This window comes from Cryptotermes secundus, unplaced genomic scaffold (assembly GCF_002891405.2).
Source record: "Cryptotermes secundus unplaced genomic scaffold, Csec_1.0 scaffold1787, whole genome shotgun sequence".
In the NCBI taxonomy this organism is placed as follows: domain Eukaryota; kingdom Metazoa; phylum Arthropoda; class Insecta; order Blattodea; family Kalotermitidae; genus Cryptotermes; species Cryptotermes secundus.
The window spans coordinates 121,935-147,348 of record NW_019731605.1 but is presented as its reverse complement, the minus strand read 5'-3'; the positions used below and the strand labels follow the sequence as shown (position 1 = coordinate 147,348).

Genomic DNA, 25,414 nt, shown 5'->3' with positions numbered 1-25,414 from the left:
TTCCTACCAAAATCTTTCACAGATTTCCCCTCGCATTTCATGCATCATGCATGTGATGCCCACTTCATCTTCAGTTATTTTATTACTCTGATAATATTTGGGAAAATTAGTATAAATTATGAACTCCTCTTTATGCAGCTGAAGCCTTCTCTTTCCTCCCCCCCCCCCCCCCCCCCACNAGCCCATTATTGTCCTTATCACCATGTTTGCAAACACCTTCAGTCTGCGTTCATCTCTTAATGTGAGCAAAGGAATCCATCCAAGTTTAAGCTTATGTGAACAAGATGATAATTCTTTTATGATGAAGAGTTCTTTGCCTCCAATGAACCCCCAACTTGTACAAACACCAACTGCTGGCCATCCAGTTACTTCTTATTCAGCATATTTGCAGAGAGACAACAAATCTGCAGTGAAGTCTCCTCAGGTGATAAGCCATGTCAAGTGTGGTGTCAGCAAGCAATGTCTCACATACTGTCTCCATTTCCACCATCAGGGATTCACTCAATGAGTGCAGTGTTCTATAAATACAATGAGCGGATGCAAACTCATCACATCAACTCCTCATAATGAAGATAACAACGGCCTCCGAAAGGCTGCACGTTAAATCCTCAATGACATCGCTTCTCACCCAAGAAGTCCACACTGCAAATTCTGGGCTTGTTTTGCATAACTGCTCTACTCCCAGTGATACAGTTCTTCTGCCTTCAAAATCATAAGACAGGCAACCAACCTCAGTGGTTTCCCTGTACTTCACTAGCAATAAGTTTCTGAGGGAAAAATAACAACAGTGTGGACACAAATTCATTTTAAAAATATTTGTACCCAAATAAAGTTCCAAAACTTGCAAACAACAAACGATAAGTACTGTACTTCTTTTGGCTTGTTTTGGACTTCATCCATCTTCTGGTATGTAAAAAGACATCCATCTTCTGGTATGTAAAAAGACAAAAGACCATGATGTTTCAGTCCAGTGATTGAGACTGGCTCTTTCTAATGGGCCCAAATGAGTAGGTTTATCCTTTCCCTACCCACCTGAAGACAGAGACATGTCCAGTCTCCGAAACGTCATGGTCTTTTGTCTTTTACATACCAGATGATGGATGAAGTCCAAAACAAGCCAAAAGAAGTACAGTATACACCATTGTCAGAATCCTTTCAAGTCGATAAGTACAGTCTCATTCACTAGGGTGTAGCATTACTATTTTTTTTGTGTCCCAGAACACGAGTTTCTGAACCACCTTAAAGAAATCAGACTTCAAAATTATGAAACTTCCATTGCACAAAGTCACTCAAAAGTGAAGAATGTACAGGAATATGCAAGTCATACACAGGTCAGTAAGCTGCAATGTTCCAGTACAACTTGCCATGTGTTGGCCATATTTGCTTGCATAACTTTGTGCATTCCACAATTCCCTTCACATAACTTGCAGTTCTGGACTAATTTGTCCATGATTCCATACTGCACGGTTACAAAAATTCTGTACATATTTTGGAATATTGGTCTTACTGAACATAATACAAAAATCTTGAATTATCGTACTTTCCCAAACATAAGCCACCCCCCAAATAGAGTTTTCCCTGAAAAGTGTATGGTCTTCAAATTAAAAAGAATATTTCATGAACCTACATCATTATGTACATATGAACAGCTCAGAGTAGGCAAGTTTCATGTAGCTCTATATTGTTAAAAATGTTATTTAGAACATATTAGTTACAACACTTACACAAACATACAGTTCCATCTCAAATTTAACTTTATGAGAAATAAAGTTGCATTTGACACGGAACCGTGTGTGTATACAAGTGATAAGTTACTGTAACAGGGTGTGTAAGTACAATATTACATTAGTTTAATTTTGGGGGCTGACAAAAGTTCTAATAATATAAATAAATGGGTACAATGCCCTTCCATTACGACTCCACAAGTTGATAATATTGATTCAAATCAAATTCACACGTCATGCTTATATTTCGGGAAATGCAGTATTCCAGCCACTAAGAATTTACTTTCAAAATTGTTCTGTGATAGCAAAATCAACAACTTACCAACATAATCAGGTGTGCCCAGTATGTCCCTGATGTCCGCACCCTCACTGATGTAGCGCGAGATTCCAAGATCACACAGCTTCACTTCGCCGTGTGGGAACTCGCTCATCAGTACTAGATTCTGGGGCTGAAACGAGACAAACACTGGTAACACACGTGACGCTACTCATCACTATTACAGATTCAAGTGAACAGCTGTTTCACCTATGAGCGGTCACATGAGTCTGACCTGTGTGTATTAAACAATGTAATGCTCTTGAAGGGCTGCACACAGCTAGATGTGAGGCATATACTGAGGGAGGACACGACTGCTTCGATCTACCCCCTTTCCTATCATTCTACCCTTTCTCAATCAAAAGTGCATAACCTCTACAGCAAACAAAACGAAGAAACAAACAGGCTGCCAACATAGACAATGGCATAGGGCAAAACTCGCAGCCTGCCTTCCTCCCTTGCAGTTTGAGGTAAAATCAAAATTGAAAATACAAAGAAAGAAATCAACAAAACCAAATACCACAAATTATTATTATTTTAAAAGATGTATTCTTCTATCCTGAATACCCTAGGGCAATCAGTAAAATTAGTCTTGAATAGAATAAATCTAAGCCTGTAGGTAAATTTTCTAACAATAACTAGCTGTATTTCCCGAAGCAGAAAAGAACTGTCCTTTCTAAAGTAGATACAGTGTGTGTCTTGTGAGGAACGAACTGAATTTTGAAATATTATTTAGACGAAACTCGTGCTAAAAATAAAAACGCAATAAATGAAACTACAAGTGATACTTGTGTTTCAACTATGTAGTCTACCTTGTGAGCTGGTCAAATTAGAACAACAGTCATTTAAAAGAGAGTATATACGTTTCTTCTAAATTAGAGATACCTGTTACTGAATAACTGGCACTAATTAATCTGGATGGCAGAATAACAGGTTCTCTTTTTGCAAGAGTGTAAGGGAACTATTTGGTCTAAGGCAGAACACCTGGATCTGAAGAGGTTAACAAGTTTCAAGCTGTACTTTAACTGGTCCCTCTAGATACAGGTTTGGCCATAAGTAACAATATGAATACCTTTGTGCACATTGCATTACCAGTCAACAAGAGGTATTCAATTCACTTGCATAACTTTATTCTTTGGATTTACAATCAGTTCATAACAGTACCTCCATAATCATCTTCAATATGTTAATGGTTAATTCAAACACAGATCTTAATCCCTGCTGCTTCTGGGTTCTTGTAAATCTCTTCTGTTTAGTTTCCTTATTCAGAAACTCACAACTCTTACAATAAATTTAATGATATATTTTTTGTAATTTAACCTATTCATTCTTTTGGTTGTTATAGCAAGCATACTTATTCACTTAAGTATGCTTTATTTACTGTTATGTTTTCAAATACAATTCACTTTTCTTAAACTTGGTTAGGAAAACCACAGTTTTATCTCCTATTCATAAAATTTCTCCAAATTTTTTTCAATGAATGTCAGTGATGTTTACAAAGGGTGGAATTGCTTCAGGGTCAACATCACTCTCCCCACAAAATTTGGGGTCATCATAAAAAGATGATGTTTTCTTTAGAAAAATGATAAAACTGGGCAGTGAGGGAACAAATATTTATGGTAACAACACAGTTTCCAAGGTCTCTTTATCTGACAATCAGTCATGGATATGTGGATGTGCTGAATGACCTGACAGCAGTAATACTCCAGAACTGAATTTCTGAGGTGTTCATTTTTGGTGGGACACTGGATGGACATACTGAGGTTAGGTGTTATTACCCCTGGTACCTCCAGATAAATACCAATCTTTTCCAATGTATAATTCATCAAAAGTCATATTCTTCAATGCTAAGCAATCTGAGATATTGAAAATAAGATAAAAGAAACCACAAATACATATGGGTGTACTGAGGCAGCTGACTTTCTAGGAAGACCTCATCACATTTGAATGTTATGAAAACTTCAAATTTTAAACCTACTTTACTTATGAATGTATACAATGAAATATCATGTCTGGTAACAAACATGTTTAAAACAAAATTAGATCACATACAGCACTGGCAAGTCTGCTTCATTTCTCAGTTTGATAATGGAACTAAATAAAATCTACAAAATGAGATATGAGGATTAATATTAGTCTTGAAGGCTGCTGACACTATGTAGTTTGGGAGTACTAATATTTCACAGGGACCTACTGTCTCCATAATCAAGCAACCAAGGTTTCCTTCAACATGTTGTCTCCTACCTCAGTAAATTACATCCCATCAATACTGACTTCCATAAGAATCTCAAATCTCATATGGGAAATGAGGACTGTTTTCAATCCTCACAGTATTTAACTAAAATTGGAAGCAAAGAGACTGTGTGGAAGCCTTAGGCAGATATGGAAATACAACATTAAATGCAACTAAAAATAATAGGACAGTGCTCTGGGTTCATCTGGCTCAGGATAAGGTTAGTCATGGGCCCCTGTAAAATGGTAATGAACCTCTGGATCCAATAAAGTGCTGGCAATATGTCCACTAAATGAGCGAATGTCACCTTCTTACATAGAACTGTTCTATGCAATTAATGAATTCATTCATTCACGGTATTTTTTATTGCTAGTGGGGCAGGACTAAGTCCCTTGTACTGCGGACATTTGTGGCCTACTGTACCAGCCACAGATGATAGGTGAGGGTGATTGTGGAGCAATTGCTGGAATGAAGATTGCCAGGGTAAACCGAAGTACTCAGAAAAAACCTGCCCCAGCACCAATTTGTCCACCACAAATCCCACTTGACCAGACCCCGGGAACGATCCCGGGCCGCCGCGGTGAAAAGCCAGGGACTAACCACTTGAGCTATGGCACGGCTCTTCATTCATGGGTTAGTTAACGTTTCTTTCTTTGTTCGTTTGTTTGTCAGGTCATCGCCGCCAACAACTGTGCAGAGTGAAATCACCAATATACATACCACTTCTCATACTAACCCATTTTTCAGGTCTTGGCCAACTTATCAACAACAGATGTTCCAACTTATAAATCCGATGTAACAATCTAAAGAACTAATGGGTTAGCAACTTCATGCCTGGGCCTGTACTGAAGGCACTCTTGTAACATTCAATTCAGACTGGGGTTGCGTGCATAAGCGGATTAAGTGTAAGTCTCCTCTGAATGTTACAAGAAAATAGCCTTTTAATTACAAAATGGTAAAGGTCCGATAATACAGAAACTCTTTTACTTCCATTTTTGCCTCATGAAGCATGGAATTCAACTAAATAACATTTAGAATTCGAAATTTGTAAGTTCTGTCTCACAGAAGACACTGCAGTTCTGTTACAAAGGCAAATTGGTCAATGCTACTTATGGAAGCAGCTGTTAATACAATGTTCTTGGGCAATCAGCCATGGCAGATGGTAAAAAGGTAAGGTTTAACTTTTATTACTTTCAGCTGCCATGAAAGCTTAGGATCAAAACAATAGCTTTTTATCATGGGAATGGCACAAAACAACGAAATATGTTTTATAGTCTACTGTTGAAGCAGAAGGTAAAAAAGCATCCCCATGCTTAACCGTTCAAGCACTATGCCTGCAAGACATATGGGGAGTGGAGGTATAGCTCCATCTTTCTTGACCTTGGCACTACACAGGAGTGAGTGGTCAACTTTCACGCACCACTGCCACCTTACCCACGAGGCCAGTATCGCTTTACCCCCGGTACCCATTGGACACGAGGCTGGGTGGACCCCACAGTTGATCTTGCACTGCAGGGAATCGAACCCGGGCCGTCCAGCCCGTAGCCTGTCGTTATACCGACTGACTCCTGTGAATGCATAAGGTGCATACACTTAAAACTGTTACAAATTCTCAGAATCGAACCCGGGCCGTCCAGCCCGTAGCCTGTCGTTATACCGACTGACTCCTGTGAATGCATAACGTGCATACACTTAAAACTGTTACAAATTCTCAGGTTTTCACGGCATTGGCTGTTAAGATTACGGGTTCTGACACCATGTAGTCTTCTACAAAGTTATCTATCTCTTGGAGGAACGTGCTGCCTTTATCTTCAGGGTCCAAACTACGATACAAAACAGAGTCACGACCCTGATGAACGCGAACTTCATGACCACTGTACTGTAAATGGGTAGAACTTGGTTTTCAACGGTTTTCTAGTGGTCTGTGACAATCGTCGGCCAAAAGGTAAGGTAAAGCTATCCATGTAACGGGCCGTGAAGGCTCATAGGCTTGTCAAACGTCGAGGTTCCCACATTCTCTATAAAATCGGCTCACAGATGAAGGTGAGGCTGCCAGCCTAATGCACCGGCCACCCTTTACCCCCAGGAACATTCCTAGTACTCATTTCTGTTACAGAGAAATATTATGCTAAAAATTGTCAGTCCACAGCATTACCTCTAGACCAACCTGCTTGTCTGTACTTTTCTTGTAACCTCAGTACAGAATATACAAATCCCACTGCCCTTGCCTTAACAAGCAAGTAAGACTTGAGCCATTGCTGCACGCATCCCAAACTATTACTGAAGCTCTAATTGTTGCCCAACATGGGCTTGGCTTGTACCGATAGGGAATGTTATGTTTGTTATTTGGACTCAGGGCATGGGGACGAGGAAGGTTATTATGCAGCATTTAAATTCTCACGCCTCTTGTGGTTGGGGTCAACTACCCCACACACATCACTTATTATTATAATCATCATCATCCTCTTCTGTCCTTCAGTGTGACCATAGACGTGCATACAGATAGTGGTCGGTCGGTCACTTCACTGCACTGCACTTGCACTGGTATTCTACGTAATGAATATTTGTACAAAGTGAGTGAGTCAATGGCTTTATGGCGTTATGCCCCACAACACAGTGCCCTTCCAGAAACGTTCAAGTTACTCTGGTTAGATATACTTGACAAGGTGTGTATCCAACTAGATAGCTCAGTCAGTATAGTGACAGGATATGGGCTGGATGGCCTGGGTTTGATTCCCGGCAAAGACAAGACATTTTTCTCTGCTCCACAGCGTCCAGACAAAGTCTGGGGAGTAAACCAGCCTCCTATCAAGTGGGTACCACGGGCTCCTACCCTGGGTTCAAAGCATCTGGAGGCATGAAGCTGACAACTCAACTACATTTAGTGCAAAAAGTCAAGAACAATGGGGCTATACCTCCACTCCCCCACACGTCTTCATGGTGTAGTGCTGAATTCATTACGCACAGGCACAACTGTTACCAGTAACTTTCTGTTCAAATTTCAAACAGCTTTATGCCAGTAAACAAACACTCAAGATTTTGCGCACACATTTCGTGGAACGGCCCTAATTATGCCCCTCCAAATCCTGCAAGCGACCTTCGTGCATATAAGACTAATGACATCATACCTCCTTCCGAATGTCTCTCTTTAAAAAATCGGCTCCTTATAAGCATTGCTTCACTCTCTGCACGCTGCAAAGAGTAGTTTCAAAACTTACTGTCCATGTTTTTGTACACTTATTCCACTTATCAGAATGTCAATTACTGTCATTATATTTCAGGGCCGATGATAGTGCTGCGCAGTCCAGCAATGATTACTGCAAATAGGCCCTCCAGGATTTTCCAACTTCTTTGTCCATCTAAAGCACTGTGGTAACAGTACATGCCCCCAACTTCAGCGTTTAAACTGCAGTTTGTACCTTCAATGTATTCGTGTGTTTTTTGACGATTCTCAGAGCAAGCAACGAGTATTTCCTTAAATAGAAATAGCTGGCTTGCGTCTTTTAAAAACCAAAAGAAGGTCATGTCACTTCTAACCCACTATCAGCCAAGCCCCATCACACAACCACATGCTAGAAATACCATGACTACTTGAGCAAAAAGTAGGGTTGTCACAATGCTTAATAAATAACACACCACACAATGAAGACGTATGGGGGAGTGCAAGTATAGCTCCACCATTCTTGACCTCGGCACTAGATGAGAGTGAGTGGCCAGCTAAAAGCCCCTGCCGCTTTACCACCGGGGAAAGAGCCCCCGGTACTGATTGGAGGGGAGGTCCGGTCGGGTCCCCAGCCGGTGTGGACGCTGTGGTGAAAAGAAGAAACTTACCCCTGTCGGAAATCGAACCTTGGGCGACCGGCCCATAGCTATACCGACTTAGCTATAGGGTAAATTACATTACATTAAAACCCCGCAATACTCTCTCAGATTTTTCCAGATTATTTTCCAGAGACCAGAGGTATACAAACGTTGAAAGCTTGTTCCTTCCCTTAAAAGACTGATTCACCACACTGGATACCATCTACCGACAGGAATGCTGTACGAAGTCACTAGGCCGTGGCCGCGCCATAGCTCAAGCGGTTAGTCGCTGGCTTCCCACAGCGGCGGCCTGGGTTCGATCCCGGGTCTGGTTAAGTGGGATTTGTGGAGGACAAAGTGACGCTGGGGTCGGTTTTCTCCGAGTACTTCGGTTTCCCTACCAATCTTCATTCCAGAAAAGTCTCCATCAACATCATCACCTGAGGCAGGCTACAATAGGCCAATCAGTGGCCGCCGTGCCGAGTGGACCCAGTTGGACTCCACCCCCCACTAAGCGAAAAAGTGACTGGGACAGCTAACCTCTCTGTCTACGGCAGTTTCAATGCCAGTACACAGGAACCAATCCAATTGGTCCACGGCGCCAAAAGGTTGAGGAAGTGTCTTACCTTAATGTCCAGGTGTGCCACGTTGATTGAGTGGAGGTATACGAGACCATCCAGGATTTGATGCATCAGCCTCTTCACTTGTCTCTCCTCAGGCACTTCATCTTTATCCAGTAGCATCTGCAGCTCGCCTCCAGAGGCGCTGTAAACGAGGAGAAACAAACAGTCGGTTTTGTTGCTTCTTTTTTTTTTGCCGAAGTGTAGGCTGATAAATGAATAATTGGAAAGAACATATAGAAGGAATAAAACATGACTTGAATGAACGTAAAAGAACTGAAATTAACGACTTTCAGTGATTTAGCGGCCCGAAATAGGGTACAAAACCCCCAGATAATTCCATGCCGATTTTACCGCGAATATTAACACTTGCTGGAGCAGCGCAAAGTCCCATGCGCACACTCGATCACAAACTGGAAACTTTTACCGGGTTCGAGACCCGAACTACCTTACAAACAGTTCCAAGCTGGGTTTCACATGCGTCCAACATTCGATCAACTTACAGCTCGAGCAGTAGGATCATCTCATGCGCAGACTCGAACACCTGGTGCAGGCGTACGATGCGGGATGACGAGGCGCAGGCGTCAAGGACAGCCACCTCGTGCAGGATCTCGGGCCGCAGGTCCGCCGATCGACGGCGCTTGCGCAAAAACTTGGCTGCGAACTGTTGCCCGCTGGATCGGTGTTTGCAACGGCGAACAGCTGCGTACTTCCCCCTGCGAACGAATAATAATAATAATAATAATAATAATAATAATAAGTCGTATAGCGACCGACTACGGGCTGGCTGACCGAGGAGTCGGAATTTCAGCCCCAGTCGGGGCAAGAATCTTCTCTCCACGTCGTTCAGACTGGATCTGGGGCCCACCCAGCCTCCTATCCAATGTGTACCGGGGGTTCTTTCCCCGGGGTAAACCGGCCGGGGCGTAAAGCTGACCGTTCACCTCCAACTAGTGCCGATGTCAAGAAATCGTGGATCTATACATCCATTGCAGGATACGTCTTTATGGCGTAGTGTTTAATTAGTTAAGCACGAAGACAACCTTACCTTTATAATTATAACAATCACAACTATAACCAAGAACAAGTTGTCCTTGTGTTTAACTACGCGCCGTGCTATATTAAGACGACTGCGGGAGTGGAGGTATAGCTCCACGTATTAATTTCTGCCTTAGTTGGACGTCGGTCATCGGCTTTACGACCCGTCCGCGTCAGCCCCGGGGAAAGCTGCTATAGACATCCAATGGAAAAGAGGCTGGGGAAGCCAGAATCTTTGCCTGCAAGCTTACGGTTAACAAACTGCTGCCATATTTGAAAGCAATGAACATTTTTGGTATTGATTAAGGTAATATAGTTTGATAGGCCGTGCCATAGCTCAGGCTGTTAGTCTCCGGCTTCCCACCGCGGCGGCTTGGGTTCCAGCCCACGTCTAGTCACGTGGAATTTGTGATGGACTATGTGGCGTTGTGGCAGGTGTTTTCAGAGTACTTCGGTTTCCCCTGCCAATTCTCATTCCAACTGCTTCATATTCAACAGCATCTATCATCTGGGGCTGCTACAAAAGCCCAGTAGTGGCCGACGTACCAAGTGGACTCAAATCTCACCCCACCTCACCTCAAGAAAGTAAAACAAACTATAAATAAACATACTCTGAGAAATCAATGGAAACGCTCATTATATATGAGTATTACAGAAGCTTTTGTATAATTAACTTCCCCTGCTTTCTCCTGTATTCTTTTCCAGTGCTACTCGTTATAGAACGATACATCGGGGCCCACTTCCAACACCACCTCCCACGAATAACACGCACAGTCAATCGTAAACCGTCTATGTAGTATAATACTACACTTCACAAATTCACATCAAAATATATTATTCACAGAAGAGACATACATTAAAAAAGACAGTACATGGTCGTACATGTTTACCAAACTATTCGACGTCACATCCCAAAGGGCCGCCATCTTAATATTCGCCGCGAGAAACCCAGAATCTGACGCAGCTGCAAAGTGTGAAGATGGATGCAAGTAAACATTACTATGGCATACTTCATACACACCCTCGTAAAAAGTCAACGGGAGAAACCAATATGGTGGCCATGTTTGCTATTCTCACTGGCGGCAGCGCTAATAACGAAATGCATGAGAATATCTGAGCAAACTGACACAGCGGGTGGGAGGCCGAGGTATGAGACACGTGAAGGAACAACTCGCTCCAGGCTTGGCGTTGTGACTACCTCCCATGGCGAACACGCCACAAAACAATGGAACGATACGAAACAGTGACCTGTTTAATGCTAAGTGCATTAACTCGCTGTGACATATCCATACTTGGTTACGAGACATTCCTCAGAGTAAGCGACATTAAATGAGAATTTGAGCTTATCACGGCGCTAACTATGACGAGTTTTATCTTCTGGGACATGACGCCGTGTACCCTGATAGGAAGTGTACGGAAGTTTTGCAACAACCTTCTTCCTTCATCTTCAAGGCGAAATATGAAGGAAACAGATTCCTCCGAAACGCTGGTTGACGCCGTGTAGTCTCGAAGGAATGTATCCGAACCGTTTCGAAGAAACCTTGTGTGTGCCGCACAGTTCTTGAAGATCTGCAAACCACAGGCTCCGACTGCAAAGGTGAAGCAACCAGACAGTACCCCACCCAGGGGCGGTAACAGGGTTTCCGATAAAATCTCCCCCGATCCAATTTCATTCGTGCATGCAACGTTTCTTATTGGCGTTTGCAAGGCCACCAAATTGGCCGAACTTCGGATTATTTGAGTGTTACACACTAGCGCAGGCTACAGGCGTAATGAACAACTACTTAGTGCCCGGGGCACTAAACGGTTACTGTGTACGTATCTAGATGCCGTTGTCATTGTTCAGTTAGTTGTCTTTTCATCGGATAAAACAAGTTCTGGCTTTCTCTTCTTTTTTGTCCTTTCTTGCAACAACAAATCTAATAATGGACTGTTACGAATACCTACAGCTTGTGGATAACCTTCGGTTTTTTAACGTAACCTGATCTATCTTAGCAAGACTGCGCATGTGCAGACAAGGTTGACGACGGTTCATGTTGTAACATCACTTCCTATTGTTTCTCTGGTTCATTTCACAACACTTAACGATATGGAACGACGAGTTGTAAACGATGTGAAAGGTTCCGGTCACGGCCATGCACTATTCCAGCATTTGCCAGGGGGAACTAAGAAAACTGTTATAATAAATTGATCAGGGTTGAGCATCAAACCTGGGGCTTCTGGAATACGCAAAGGTCTCTACGGAATAAAGTTTCCAGATATGAGATACGGATCAGTCACACAAGAGACGCAGGAGTAGGACGTCTGACGGGTAAGAGTGCTTGAGCGTTCAGCACATCAAACACCGAAACATTTTCCTAACATCCATCTCTCATAAGTTCTACCAAGTGGCTGCTCAGCTGAGGGAGGAAAGGAATAAGGGGAAGTGTGGTTAGAGGAACCCTCGGAGGCGACCGTGTGTTGCTTTCCATGTATCCCGGCAGACAGATACCAACATTTCACAAGAAAAGTTTCCACCCTTTTTTAAAAGTAAGTAAAAAGGGGGTGGAAATGTGAAGATTGGGGAGCAGAATGTCCCTCTGAAACTTTATCAAACTCCTACCAGACTACACAGCGTCATATTCCGTACGATATTTTCGCATCAAAATTCTGCATGCCTATCTTGTGTCCATTATACGCGACTTACATTTCCCGCTCGTCCATTCACAGTGGGGTACTACGTCTACATCTTCTGAGATGTTACACCCTGTAGTGTGATATACGTAAATCTACGGAAGTTTCGGAGTAACGTAATCCCTCCATCTTCATACTTACACCAACTTCTCTTACCTACCCTGAAAACAGTGGCAGCAAATTCCTTCGAATCATCGACATACGTCTACCAGACTATATGGTGGAGACGCTGTGTTCTCTTTAAAGTGGGACCTGAGTTTCGAAATATTATTTTGATTAATTCAAATATTGATTCAAAATGTTAACTCATGAAGTAGCATCGCCAGTGTGGGCTGGAGAAAGTTTCAAGATTCCTTGACCTACCAAATTTCGTAACATAAGCTACCCTCTCTTGCGCCTACATCCATCCTGTTGTATTTATTACACACGGAAATACTTATGATGCCGTGAACACGCGAAATACGCCGTTACACGTGGATGCATTCCTCGAGACATCGCATAATTCCAGGCAAGTTTTGAAACGCAATTCTTGCCGAATTTTTTGGGATTCGCATCACTTCAAACTTTGCCCATAACGAGAGACTTTAATAATATTTTTATTTTATCGCACTATTTCAAATTCGCATAAAATGCGCCCGTATATGCATCCCCGTCCAAGGAGTCTGTCTAAGATTAAGAAACCGAAGTGAAACGAAGCGTTTCAGGGTTGCGCAACAGGAATAAAGATAGATATTATATTTTACTAATTAACAGATAACTAGCCGAAATTACAACACATCCTAATGTGAATATACGAACAAGGGTCCAAATTCAACATAAAGAAACATGTCAATTCAATAAACTGATGTTTTTAAGTATTGTACCACCTGAAAATGACCTAGTCATCAGGGTCGAAACATGCAGTGGAAAATAAAACATACAGAATGTTGTAGTTCAGATTCTCACAGCGGTAGTTATGAAAACTGCCATCTTCTGGGATACAGCGCAGGTGATCCGTATATGAGCCGACGTTTCGGAGGCACTTATACGGACCACAAGGCGCTATATCCCAGAAGATGGCAATTTTCATACCATATTCCGTAAATCTTGCTTTGTAGCACGACGCACTAAATTCATCACGAAGGGAGGTGTGTTTTCTGCAGTGACTTTTATGGCTTCATTATGACGCTGCATACGAAGAACTGTTAAAACCAAATTGGACAGGTTTACACTTAAGGGCGTTATTCGTGTTGCTGGTTTCTTGTTCCGATATTCAAGTATTATTTACGTTTCTTTTATTGTAGTTATTTCTAAAGGGCAGAATAAGTTTTCAAGTTTGTCATCATTGAAACATCAACAGAATATAAATTACATTCCGTCTGCATAACTCGGGCTTCAGCCGTGTATCGGACGACGTAAGACCACGTGACCGAGTGCCCACTGAAGGTGAGCGGGTCTTACGGCACGGTGACTAAAGCATTTCTCTCAACACTGCAGCTTCGCTTGCGCCGAACAATTCCTTAGTCACAACACACTCGACAAAATAAACAAATATTCACAAGAAAAGGAAATAACTCTCGGTACAACGGCAATATGGCGCCAATTCAAGGACCCCCTTACATCTTGTTAAGGCAATAATGGGCACGTGAGTTGTATCGATGTTATGTCGCTTGCACAATACACAAAAAGGAATGCTAACTTTGCAATGCCAACTGGTACAGATGGGCGCTTGCTTTTATGCGTTATTTTAGGGCGCTTCCATTACAAACCGTCGGGCAGATGATGAGCAGGGCCCGGATTTTGATGACCTGAAAATATTTAAAAAATTACCGAAAAAATCCAGAGAAATGACCTAAAGGAGAAAAGAAAGAACACTTCGCTTCCATGTTATTCACATTTCAGAAAACATATGAAGAAAAATTTCCTAAAATGGCTAAAAATGACAAGAAATACCCTTAAAAGTCCAAAAATTTACCAAAAAATTACCCCAAAAATGAAAAAATGACCTTAAACCTAAAAATGTCAAAAGATGACAGAAAATTACCTATAAAATTTACATTTCTGTAACCAGCAGCTCATATCCGAGATTTATATATTTAAGAGGATCACATAGGATAGAAGGAAAAAAAGCTGACGTGTCATCAAAATCCGGGCCCTGATCATGAGTAATGAACTAGATAGGATATTAAGGGGTGGGGGTGCTGTGGCCTAATCGACGTGTGATTTCGGACTCCGTATGTTTGCATCTAGTTTACTTTCCATTACAAGTTGTAAACAAGCAGTCTTAACAATGAATTATGACTAATTACTATGTTCAATTATATCTTATTCATTACATGTTCAGACCATCTCGCGGTCATCATCAGGCGAAACACGTATACACATTAATGCAAGACAAAAATTATTCAAAATCAAAGTCACACTGCGACTGTCAGTCAGTCGGTAAGTCGTGGTGTCGAGCCCCATAACCAGATATTTATTACTGTCTGACAGTTAATGTTTTCTTTTGTGGGGCGCCCTCTCTAACGAGAGGACTGGTCTGTCTTTTGTATATTCTGCTGGTCCTTGCCAGCGCAGTCTTTCTCGGGTCTGAGTCCCTAGGGACTCACGACAATATTTTACTACCTCAGATTTGACACTTCCCTTTTCGCCGCCTCCCACGACACGCAGGATCACAGTGGAGGTACTGGACCCCGCCTCCATACGGGTATGACATAGTTGCCTTCCAAAAACTACTACGTACGATCTACGGTTTAAACATACTGCAGCAAGTAGACCCGTTGCTAAGCAATGATTCTGTAAACACTGCCCGTTACTAGGTATTAGATTCCTTACACGCGCCCTACCGGCAGGAAAGTGGTGTTTTCTGCGCGGTCCGCGCCAATGGCTGTGCACGCAACAATTGATACTGCAGCAGAGGACCTGTTTTCACCAGGACCACCAACGCTTTCTAGGAAACCATGTTCCTTTGTTTCCATGGCAACGTTTTAGTGACGTCATTCACCGTCATATTACGGCCGCTTGATTACGGTACCGCTACCCGAGGAAACCCATGCTTAAGTCCCTTGTACTGCGGCCACTTCTGGCCTACTGTACCAGCCCCAGATGATAGGTGAGGGTGATTGTGGAGCAATTGGTGGAATGAAGATTGGCAGGGGAAACCGAAGTACTCGGAGAAAACCTGCCCCAGCGCCACTTTGTCCACCATAAATCCAATTTGACCAGACCTGGGATCGAACCCGGGACGCCCTGGTGGGAAGTCAGCGACTAACCGCTTGAGCTATGGCGCGGCCTTGAGACTTATAAGTTAGTAATACCTTAATCGTTATTTTAATTCTAATTTTAATTTTTATCTTTTTAATGTCGATTTTAACCATATTTGAACATTTAAGTGTATTTGTTAGAATAAACATTCATACAAACACAATATGAATTCATATTGACCAACGACGCAATTCAGGAACTAGAACCAACATTCTTGTACGCCTCAAGATGACTCAAGAAAAGGCTCGAAACATTCAGCGATACCACCAACAGCTAATAAAAACAAATGTTGATACAGTAGTGTCTACTGTGTAGACTGTCTTTCTTATTAACATATGTGATGCATAATTATAACTATGATATAGGAAGAATCAAAGTAGAATTCTACATCTGTAGTTCCCGTGTTGCACTACGTACCTTGCTGCAGGCTACAAACCGCGGGGCCTCAGATATATGTATAGAACTTAACTTTGTATTTACAAGTCCCACATAAATTATTATTACACGTTGAGGAAGCAGTGGTGGTAGTGGACACACTACATTGGGGGGGGGGAAGAAACTATATCTCCGATTTTGAAGGTTCCCAGGCAGTGCCCGCTTGTCCTTCTGGTATGGATTGAGCACATAATCGATTTTTTATATATATTACATATTTTTATGACGCTGGAAGGGGTGCATTAGAGTAAAATTTTGTTGCTAACGTTGGGAGGGCTATATTAGGGCGAAATTTTGATGTTACCAATGGGAGGCCTGCATGTGAGGCATGCAGTGCAACGTGGAATTTGGGTACCAACTCAGCATTTGCTCTAGGACCGAGGAAAACCACGGAAAACCTTGTTCGAGTTGGCCGGTCGCAGGACCTTCCGGATGCAAACTGACTTCTAGCCAGCATTCCAGCTACAAGTCCCACCATCCCATCTCCTGGGATATACCGCCGTGTAGTCCGTTAAAGTCAACCACTACGTTACATCCCAGGAAACAGAACCCCTCATAATCACCGCTGTGAGACCCTCAGATCCGACATCTTTCATCCTATTTCACACACACCACAGGTTGAGGCACTATGCTACATGCCCGAAGGTCGCGGGTTCGGTTCCCGATGAAGACATTGCATTTTTCAATTGACAATTCTTCCGGCCGCACTATGGCGCTGGGGTCGACTCGGCTTCTAACAGAAATGAGTACAAGGAATCTTCTTGGGGGTTAAAGGCGGCCGGCGCCTAAGGCTGACAACCTTACTGTCATCTGATCTGTCTAGAAAATGTGGGAGCCTCAACGTCTCACAACCTTTTGGGCCTCCACGGCCTGTTACAGTAGCTTTTTACCTTTATACCACGGATAATATTCCTGTCTTGCATTAATGTGTATGTGTTCACTTGATGACCACGAGACGGTCGAAACATGCGGTGAATAAGAAATGATTAAACGCCGTATTTTATTTATAAATTTGTGTTAAAATCCTGCTTATTTAAAAGTTGTACTCTTCCGGCAATTTCCCTGGAAGGACTGAGAAAAATCACGAAAAATCTCAATCAAGACAGCCGAAATCCTAGCCGAGATTCAAACCAAGCACCATCCGAATGCAAGTCTAGTGTGTTACCGCTACGTCAACCTGCTCCTTCCAGAGCGAGCTACATGGGGAGGGGCGAACACGGAAGGAAAGGAACTCCAGGAGCAAGCAAACTCCCCTACAGGTAAGACACGTTTATACAGCAAATTACAGTGCAGTGAGAGAAAGTGTAAAGTTGCGGCCGAATCCTATGCCTTTCACCCCGGCTTCAGGAACGTAATAACAACCTAGTTGAAATCATAACGCGGGCCGTTACAGTTCGGTAGGCCAGAGCTAGGTGACGTAATGTTGCGAACAATGCGCGCGGGACCCTGCCGGAATGCGGGTCGGCGCAGACCCACCCCCCTAACAGCTGCCGCCCCACACCATTCGATTCTTCTGTCGTTTAGTGCCACTGCAGCTCAGTCAGTATAGTGAGTAAAGCTGTGGACTGGCAAACAGAAAGGTCGGCAACAACAAAGTCCTCTTTCTGCTTAACAGCGTCCAGACCTGCTTTGGGGCCCCATTGGGTACCAGGGGTAGTGGCAGAGGCGTGAAATTGACCATTCACATCCATCTTGTGACGAGGTTAAGAACGGTGGAGCTATACCGCCACTCCCCCATGAGTCCTCATTAAGTGGTGTTCATTTAATCATAGGGACAACTCTTTTCTTTTTACTTCACGAAGGTTACGAGAGCAAACGATAAATCTGGGTTCGATTCCCGGCATGGGAAGGAGATTTTTCGCTTCGTCAAGGTGTCCAGACCGTCTCTGGAGCACGCTAAGTCTCCTAATCATTGAGTACCGGAAGCTATTTTTCGCGGGTTAAAGCGGTCGGGCCGTGAAGCCGACAATTTATCTCCATTTTGTGCCAAGGTCCATACATACATATATACCTCCGCTTCGTGAGCATGCGGTAGTTTGAGCCACTATGCTACAAGCCGTAAGGTCGCGGGTTCGGTTCCCCGATAGTATTGGGTTTTTCATTTGACTTAATCCTTCTAACCGCACTATGGCCCTGAGGTCGACTCAGCCTCGAGCAGAAACGAGTACCAGGAATCTTCCTGGGGGTAAAGGGCGGCAGGCGCGTACGGCTGACCTCACCGCCATCTGTGAGCCGACTGCCTAGATAGTGTGGGACCCTCAACGTCTCACAATCCTATGGGCCTTCACGGCCTGGTACAGGGATAGCTTTACTTTTTTTAAATACCTCCACTTCCCCGTCTTCATGGCGTGGTGTTTAGTTATGAAGGGGGACAACTTTACTGTTTTACTGAAATTCGGTTTTCTAGGGGCTATCTCCAGGTTCTGGTTACATGCATTCCACCCAGACACTCCGTAAAGCCTCTACAGCCCAATATCCTGTTACACAGCAGCGATTTCTGTGAAGAGGGCGGCTACGTCGGTGAGTGAGTAGGTGCACGGAGACACCTCGGGTACGGCGTACCTGAGCTACCTCCAGACTAGAGGTGAGAGGTCTTCCGCCAGATCTGCTACGTGCACTCAGTCCACAAACCCTCCGAAAAGCTTCTACAGCCCAATAACCTCTATGACCCTGCCAAATATGGGGCCAGACTCCTGATTTGGTCCTCAGCTTATATGAAATTGCAGTTGCAATAATAATCCCATTTTCTTTTTACTGGACTGACTTCTATATCGACACAAAACTCAGTGGTTTTCAGTACAGTTAAGATGGTTCTTCCATTTGATTGGGCACAAGCCATCCATATCCTCAACGATTTCCTTTCAAACCGAATGAAAGGTACGAAATCGTTGTTTCTTTTATGAACCTTTCCATCTGAAGTACAGAAGGTACGTACAGGTGCGATCGCAGGCGTATCCAGGCAACAGCTGCATTGTTCACACAGGCGTTGTTGCCATCAAAGCCCTACACATACAGTGGGGCCCAGAAAAAAACATACTTCAATGTACAAAATAAATGCTTATATAATTTACTGGTTTATCTTCAGTTCAAGTTTGAAAATGTTCGTACATAACCTCTACAACGCACTCTAATATAAGTTATTTACGGGAATTGTCAAAGTCGAACCGTAGATAGAGCAAGAAATTATTTAAGAATATGTTTTTAGGCCCCTCTTTATATGTACACACACTTTAACAGAGGTTATCCATAGACACAACCAGAAAGTTAAACCGAAATGAAATGTACGGTCTGCAGTGTGATATTCTCCGTAGTCATATGAATGCCTGAGCCACCTTATCGCATGGCAGGTCAAAAACAAACGGTGTGTATACATTTTGGGGTTCGGGTCTTCATATTTTTTAAACCCCTATGTACAGTACAGCTTGCCTAGAATAATACATTTTCGAAAATTCCACCGTCAACATCAGTGCACTTCGCAACTTGTGTTAGGACATGGCGTGTTGGTCGTCTGTGCAGTGTATACAGTGTACTGTACAGTGAAATAGCTCTGTCTCGGAAACCGTTCGGAATAGGACAAATGTACATGTACACTTTTTTGCTTAGAATGACCGATACTATAACCTCACAGGATACTGACCTTTCTCCTGGGACACCCTGTATATCCTCGTGTTCCTTTTCATTCTTCTTTGGAACTCTTATGTCTCATCATGGTGAAAAGATGAATACATATAGCGCTTTAAACGTTAACTACAAAATTACGCAAGTTCCATTTTATGCTACCTTACTCAACGTGCCCCTAATTCTTCCAGCAGCACTATGGCCCTGGGGTCGACGCCTCTAACAGAAATGAGTAGCAGGAATATTCTTGGGGTTAAAGGGCGGCCGGCGCGTAAGGCTGACAACCTTACCGCCATCTGCGAGCCGACTGTCTAGAAAATGTGGGAACCTCGAAGTCTCACAACCCTACGGGCCTCCACGGCCTGTTACAGAGATAGCTTTACTTTTGCTCAACGAGCCCAGTTACATAAGAACTAGTTTTGGGATGTGAAACCGTGCAGTCCAGTTGAAGTTAGACATTTTCCGGGGAATATGGGTGAACATTAACCAGACTACATGGCGTTACATCCCAAAATATAATATTTTCATATCCAACGCTCTGGGAACCTAAAATCCAACCGTCATATTTATTCCTCGAACATTATAAACCTGCCACACGATTATCGATAACCGAAGTATCGACCTTGATATGAAATATCCCGGAACTGCTCCGCATACCTGTGGCAGCTGAATTAACTGAAATATTATTCAAGAGGAAACTGAACCTTGTGGGGACCCTCATAACCGGATGTGAGGAATGTAATAAGAACAAGGTGTGAGTACAGAAAACTGGGCATGCGCGGTAGGGGAAGCAACAGTAGTCCTGTCGCCATGTTCTGCATACATAGTTCATGTAGTTGCAACTCCCACGTGTTCTTTGTAGTTAGTGAACAAAATGAACATATGCAGGATATGAGGCTCTCATATCGGTGGTAATGAACAGTTCTAACTTCTAGGATACAACACCGTGTACTGCTGAAAGGTAACGGACGTTTCCGAGGAACATGGTGCCTCCATCTTGAGCGTCGAATAAGCCATGCAAGAAACCGGCGTCAAAGCAGGTGGCAAGCAGAGCTGGTTTCTGACTTGACTTATTCTTCTAACCTGACGATGGAGGTGACATGTTCTCCGAAACGTCCATTACCTTTCAACGGACTACACGGTGACATAACCTCAAATCCTCTTGTCATGTTTCCCCTTGCAAAAATAATGTTGGCGCCCTACGTCACCGCTATGCGACGAAACTCGTGTTAATTACGCGCTTCATCTGGCAATGAACTTAAAGGTTCGGACATGAGTAAGGCGTATTTCGCAACACTGTGCTGTAACCCTGGCAACGTAATCCAAGCCCTCGTGGTGACCTCTGCTAAGAATAATTTTCAAAGTTGCTAGCAATGACACTGAACCCTACCAGAATCCATCATCTCTTGGCGGCAAAGCCGAATAACGGTTGCCGTGAAAACTTCCTTAACCCTGGACTGACCCTCACATAGGAAATGATAGGAATTAGATGCGGCAGCAACAGAGACCTCTGGTGTGTTGAAAGTTCCCTCCGTCTGAAACCGGTGTTCTCGGCACTAATTGGAGGTGAGCGGTCAGCTTTACGCCCCGGCCATTGGATAGGGGGGGTGGGTGGGCAGGCAGTCTGGACGACGTGGAGAAGAGAAAATCATTGACCCTACCGGGACTTGAACTCCGACCCTCGGTCGTACAGCCAGTCGCTATACCGATTGAGCTATCCCGGCTCCGAATATCCTTACTGGTACTACGTATTAACAACAGGAACTAGGAGTATTTCAAGAATGTTCTCGAACTCTGAGGGGCAAACAATAAAATTAATATTAAACAGCTTAAGTTTGACCGGTCACGGTAGCAGAGGGGTCTAAGTCACGCACTGCCTTCGCTCGCTAGGAAGCAGGGATCGTGGGTTCGAATCCCATACAAGGCGTGTATGTTTGGTATGTGTTTATTCTGTTTGTGCTGTCCTGTGTTTAGGCAGAGCCCTTGTGACGAACTGATCACTAGTCCAAGGAGTCCTACAGTCTGTAAAACGAACAAAACGAGAAAACAGCCTCGACACGGTAAGGTAAAGAGGAACGGAGTTGGTTTGTTAAGCAGAATGGCTGTCCCCTTTCGCTCGAAAGAATCCTGGAAATCACGTGACTATACATGAACAATGCTCAGTATTACCTCGTGGAATGTGACGCTCTACAGCACGGCAGAAGTTGACTAAAGATTACGAGCAGCGCACTACCTCCATCTTCAGGGTCGCAGATCTGCTTCCTGTCCAAGTCTGGCTCACAATGTGGGCGAGACACAAAAGCCGTAAACATGCCCCGAAATTTCGGCGCTATTCCCATTTTAACGTGAGCTCTGAAGACGTGTCACCTGATGAAGAAAACGTCGAGTTCGTGTCAACGTAAAAATGTGTATTTATGGTCCCTGACTTGCCTTCAACGTTCTGGGATTTTCAATGGTAAATAACACGAACATTTATGAGCATGTGGAGATCCGGGTGAGATTTCAAAGCCGTCATCAGGCTTCGAAGGTATGAATCGTAAATTTACATCAGACCGATAGATGGAGGAAATTTACATACAGATCTGAAAGCCGGATACTTCATACACGAGTGACAGTTCTTTGCAGGAAGAGCTTAATCAGCATAGTGACTAGGCGCGACGGGACGCGGGACGCACGACCAATACATTCTGTCTCCACAGCGTCCAAACCGTCCCTGGCCAATCTAATATCTCAGGGATGCCAGGTGGGTGGACTGTGAAACTGACCGCTTATCTCCATCCAGTGCGGTTTTCCAGAATGCGTGGAGCTACACCTCCAAGTACGCATCAAACAAGTGTATAGATAAATACAGACCAGATGTGCCAGAAAGCAAGTCATGTTCTTCTTTCGTTTTCTTTTCGTCTTATTTCTCTTTATTCCCTCTCTTGCCATCCCTGCTTCTGGACATGACACCTATAATTATTTCCAGTCTAGTTTACTTCCTTACACTGTTTCCTCTCCTTGTTTTGCCTTCTTTTCTATGTTATATTCGATCGTTCCCTTTTCTATTTTTCACTCTTTCATTCCTCGATTACTTCTTTCCTTATTCCTTGTTTTCATATCAGTTCCTTTCACTTTAGTTCCCTTTACTCTAACCGCTTCTCTTTGTCTTTTCTTCCTTCTTCCCGCCCCTCCTTCCTTTCTATCTTTCCTTGTTTGCTTTCGTATGTCTGTTTTTCTTGTTTCCATCTTCCTAACTTTCCAACCGACTTTATTCTTCTCTCGTTTCCTCCTTCCTTTGCGTCGCTCTTCCTTGCTTTCTTCCCAACTTCCACTTATTTCATTTCTCTTCTCTTTGTCCTTCTTCCCTCTCCAACCAAGTCACCGAGCCGGTTAGCGTAGGGGTAACGCTCTAGACTTGTATTCGGACGTCATTCGATTCGAACTTCTGCCGAAATACTCGCTATCCTGACAGCTTTTCGTGATTCTCCTTAGTTCCCGCGGTCAAATGACGGGATTATTACATGGATTAATCAAAGACCGCTTCCTTCCAAATCCATTCCAATTAGTGCACTCACCAATCATCTTACCATCCGACGCAATAGTCTAGACAATGAGAGAACTGTAACACAGCGTGCAGAGATGTGACGGGCAGCCTCGCTGTGGGTGCTCGCGGGCGGTTCCCGTGTGCGTTCTACAAGCCGATATAATATATGTAAAGAGAGCGCTCGGTCACCAAGCGCGGCTCCTGCCGCACACATCAGCTGTTGCTTCCAGAATTCGCCCTCAGAGAACATGGCGGCCAAACTAGTTGTGGGGCAGTTCTCGTCTGACCCAATCGCCTGACATAGCCTGCTTCTGAGCCTGTGACAGTTTCAAACCCTGGTCTCTCGCAAACCAGTAGGTCACAGTTTTGCTGTAAGGCGGATGGTGTTACGAACGGTATTATACGCTTGAAGGTGCACAGAACGAAATGGCTGCTTCCACAGACCTGCGCGTTCGATCATAACACATTCAGGATTGACAGCACTGTGGCAACGTGTGCCACTGGCTTTAACATTACAATACTCAAGAGTTCTGACCACAGAATTCACATAACTTTCACAGACAACAGAGATTATTTTCCCTATACAGCATTAACCAATTAATCTTCGTAATTGAGCCGCGGTGTACTTTCTATGAGGGAGGATATTAATTATTAAATATTACTCAAATAAGGTACATATTCTGTTAATTTGGCACGCGGTAGCGTAGTTGGTTGACGTACATGCTAAAAGCCGAAAGGTCGCGAATTCGATTCCCGATGAGGTCAATGCAATTTTCGATTGACATAATCCTTCCAGCCGCAATATGGCCCTGAGGATCGACTCAGCCTCAAACAGAAGTGAATACCAGGAATCTTCCTGAGGGTAAAGGGGAACCGACGCGTAGGGCTGACCTCACCGCCATCTGTGAGCCGATTGTCTGGAGTGTGGGAGCCTCGACGTCTTACAGCCCTATGGGCCACGGCCTGTCGCAGGGATACCTTTACCTGCTTACATCCTCTGCTAAAGGGACACAAACCTAATATACAGTGATGAACCACAAGCCTATTAATGCAGAGGAGACTCGTCTGTGTTTGTGTGTCTGCATGACTAGCGCAAAGCGACGTGGTTCAAGACGACAAATGGATTCCACATAGAGCAGACCTAAATACAAGTGTCACGCTGTGATGGCTCGATTGTCGCAGTCTCGTTTGCGAATCAATGGCTACAGCAGGTGAAGACACGCACCACAGTAAGTAGAGAGCACAAACTTCTAGGATATGACGCCGCGTATCCTGCAGTTCATCGACGTTTCGGAGGAACGCAAGCATTCGTCTACAAGGTCGAAGAGTATGAGGTGGATGCTCCAGCAAGAAGCGGCGAACAGAGATCTGCTTTCTACCAGCTCCTTGCTTTGCTTATTCTTCGGCCCTGACGATGGAAGCATTAAGTTACTCCGAAGCGTCCGTGAACTTATACCGGACTAGACGGTGCCATATCCCAAAAGACAGTACTCCTCATGATGACTGCTACAAAAACCTCAAATGCATCATAATCTGAGATTGTTTCCGTGATGATTGTTTGAGTTCACTGCTCAGTCATGTCATTCGACACTACACAGCTAATGCAGTGGTTCTGTAGTTGTCTTCTGCGATATAACGTCGCGTAGCGTGTTCAGTCAACCGACGTTTCGGAGGAATATGTCGCCTCCATCTTCAGGGTCAAAAACAAGCCAAAGAAGAAACCAGCCATGAAGTAGGTTGCAAGCACTACTACTTCCCAGTTACTTGCTTGGCTTATTCGACACGTTCCTCCGAAAGGTCGGTTGGCGTTAAACAGACTACACGGCATTATATCCCACAAGACAAGTCTTCACGGTAAGATAAATTTTAAATCACGCGCTTTAAGATTCACATAAGGTAAAAAGTTCATGGAATAGCATGAGCCTATGTTTATAAGCAAGCAGTTCTGGACAGTGGGCTGAATTCAGACTTGTTTCAACCCACGTTTTACGTCCAACTCTTGACAAGGTCTCTCAGCTTCAGGAAAACCTTTCAAGGACAGTCCCACCTCAATAAACAGGCAACGGTCACATACACACACACACATTCCAGTACCTTTTAGCATATCTGACAAATACCGTTAGAGTTCGGGGGCCCGTATATGCAGCTTCGTTACGTACACAAAGTGTTCCAAAACTGTGTGACAAT

General features: G+C 43.8%; 1 protein-coding gene across 1 annotated transcript in view; it reads right to left on the bottom strand.

Annotated features, from left to right (window-relative positions):
• Positions 1-25,414, bottom strand: part of LOC111867311 (calcium-dependent protein kinase 23) — a 111,218-nt gene that overhangs the window by 8,910 nt on the left and 76,894 nt on the right. The window contains exons 2-4 of the mRNA XM_023857057.2: positions 9,198-9,410; positions 8,701-8,839; positions 2,047-2,173 (exon numbers count right to left, since the gene is read on the bottom strand). Of these exons, the coding sequence (XP_023712825.1) occupies positions 2,047-2,173; positions 8,701-8,839; positions 9,198-9,410 (479 nt within the window). The remainder of the gene's footprint in view (positions 1-2,046; positions 2,174-8,700; positions 8,840-9,197; positions 9,411-25,414) is intronic.